Source organism: Myxocyprinus asiaticus, chromosome 17 (assembly GCF_019703515.2).
Source record: "Myxocyprinus asiaticus isolate MX2 ecotype Aquarium Trade chromosome 17, UBuf_Myxa_2, whole genome shotgun sequence".
In the NCBI taxonomy this organism is placed as follows: Eukaryota; Metazoa; Chordata; class Actinopteri; order Cypriniformes; family Catostomidae; genus Myxocyprinus; species Myxocyprinus asiaticus.
In genome coordinates this window covers 27,932,051-27,934,367 of record NC_059360.1, presented here as the reverse complement: position 1 = coordinate 27,934,367, position 2,317 = coordinate 27,932,051, and the positions used below count along the sequence as shown (strand labels likewise).

Sequence of the window (2,317 nt, the reverse complement as noted above, 5' to 3'; positions counted from 1 at the left end):
TTATCCAACATTTACTTTCGTGTAGGTTCCTGCTATTGTTGTCCATAAGGACTTTCCCATGTTTAGTTTTAATCTGTGTTGTTGTTCCATATAGTAGGACTATATGTACTATAAACCCGAGTATTCAAAGGGGGAGAGGGAGTACAGGAAATCAGTTTTACTCTTATATCTTTTAATAGAATATTAGTAGTAGCAATAACACTAATAATAATAGAGAACATTATCTCTGCAACACATCTACACAAGGTATTTCAGAATACCTGAAGCTATAAAGACAGAGAAGAGTCTGCATTCAGTCATTCAAGAAAAACTGAATTCCACATTTCTCATTTCAATGTATGATTTATTTTCTTGTGTAAAAAGAGTGAGTGTACAAAGCAAAAATCCATAAAGGAGTTTATGAAACTCATTGATTTGACAGTCTGCAGAAATAGACAATCCCCACAAACATATACAATCCACTCTATATTATAGAGTTAAAACTCTAACCCACGTGTATATATATATATATAGTCCCACTGTCCCAATGCTCTTCCCACCCCATAACACAAAACCCCCTCACACACAATATGTACATCATCCCAGTGATTGAGACAATCACTGAGACCAAATGGCAACCACACTGAAATGTGGAAATGTTTTCAAGGAAAAAAAGAAGAAGAAGAAATGGGTGGGGGGGGATCCAAGAATGGCTGGGAAGGAAGGGTGTGTGAAGAGATATTAGTAAGTCCAAACAGTCAGGAATGAGGCCAGTACAAAATATACAATGCTTGATTGTTGTCACAAAATAGGAATGATTAAGAAAAAAATCTGAAGGCTTTTCTTTTTTGTGATCTTCAAAACTCCTCGGCTTTGGTTTGTTCAAGTGTCCAGTGACCAAAGAATAGACAGCTCGAGAGGGGCGCAGATTACTTTCCCACACTCTGAATAGAGCCTCACTCCTTCACCCGGCTCACCCCTTCACTCTTTTTTCTTCCATAAGTGGAGGAGAAAAGTTTCTATCCCGCACCTGCAGCATAGATGAGAGGGAGAAAAGTTAACTCAGAGCTCACACACACACACACACACACACACACACACTGTGGATACAGGAGGACTGCAGACAGTCTGGCGCCAACTGGAAAAATTTCATTTGCAAGGGCTGATAGGCGAATCCGAGCTTGTTTGCTTATTGACACGATGTCCAAAAGAAATGAGCACGCTGGACAGACTTTGTGATAGCTGTCTGAAAACATGTTCCCTTGCCCTTTGTAATACTTACCGAAAATTGAGACTAGAAATTAACGCAATGATCTAACTAATTAATTAGTAACGGTCTACTACCTACTAGGCCTACTACTTTCACTGATTACAACTTAGCAACTTGTGACTAATCTACTTTGTGAAACAAACATAGCAATTCTATTACAGATACTGAAAAAATGAAAGAAGCAGAACTTTACCGTTGAACGTTGTGGTTCCTCTGTCCTAGTGGCAAAGAGCTCCATCCTCTTGGGAGAAATTACGGGTCATCTCTGAATTCTACAGGGTGAAAAGACATGCAAAGTTTGTATTTAATCAAATGGCTTTCATGTTCATTAATATGAATAAGTCCTAACTGTTATAAACACGAAATACATTTTCAACGACTTATGACGACGTGCTCACCTTCATTGACGTGAACAAGTCGGGCGCGTTGTTTGTGTCCGTCTCGTTTTCCAGTGCTATCTGTAAGTCAAAAATGTAATCTATTACATGCTGAAGAATCTCCACTTGGCTCACGGACTTGTTCTGAGGGATACTAGGCACCAGCTCTTTGAGTTTTGAGTAACAGTCATTCATGTCGGACAGCTCCTCAGAGGGACTCTTGCAACGGCTGATGGAGAGACTCTGCTCTGAGATACAGCAAACTGCTTCATAACAGTTTCTGACAGACCGAACGGGACTGATAGCCTTCATTCTGGATACGTGGTCTAAAGTGAACGTTCGGCTTGCTTGTAGAATCCAACTGTAGCGATATCTGAAGAACTCCTAGGTCCGGAGAGTGTCTAGTTGTCCAGCTTGTTTGCTATCCAATGTTTGACTCCTTTCTCGTCTTGCGCTCATTGAACGATGGCAGCATGCGCAGGCAGGCGACTCTCTTTAAAGAGCTATAGCGTGTAGCTCCGCCCCCTCCGGACATAAACAAACCCTCATGTTCAGCTGAGCCAATAAACAAAGGCTCTTCAGCGTATAAGCCCCGCCCTATGCAAATAGTTTATTCGTCATTGGAAACGTTGTCATGTCACTCAGACAGAAATTGGTGGAATGAGGAAGAGCTGTCAGAATACTAGCTATA

The 2,317-nt window shown here is 41.0% G+C and overlaps 1 protein-coding gene across 1 annotated transcript; it reads right to left on the bottom strand.

The window, feature by feature from the left end:
• On the bottom strand, window positions 1-2,108 carry LOC127455115 (DNA-binding protein inhibitor ID-3-like). Its single transcript, XM_051722718.1, has 3 exons — window positions 1,648-2,108; window positions 1,443-1,521; window positions 1-1,009 (listed from the first exon to the last, which is right to left on the bottom strand). The coding sequence occupies exons 1-2, from the start codon at window positions 1,936-1,938 to the stop codon at window positions 1,468-1,470; spliced, it is 345 nt and encodes a 114-aa protein (XP_051578678.1). The 5' UTR covers window positions 1,939-2,108; the 3' UTR covers window positions 1-1,009; window positions 1,443-1,467.
• Window positions 2,109-2,317: the final 209 nt, after the last annotated feature.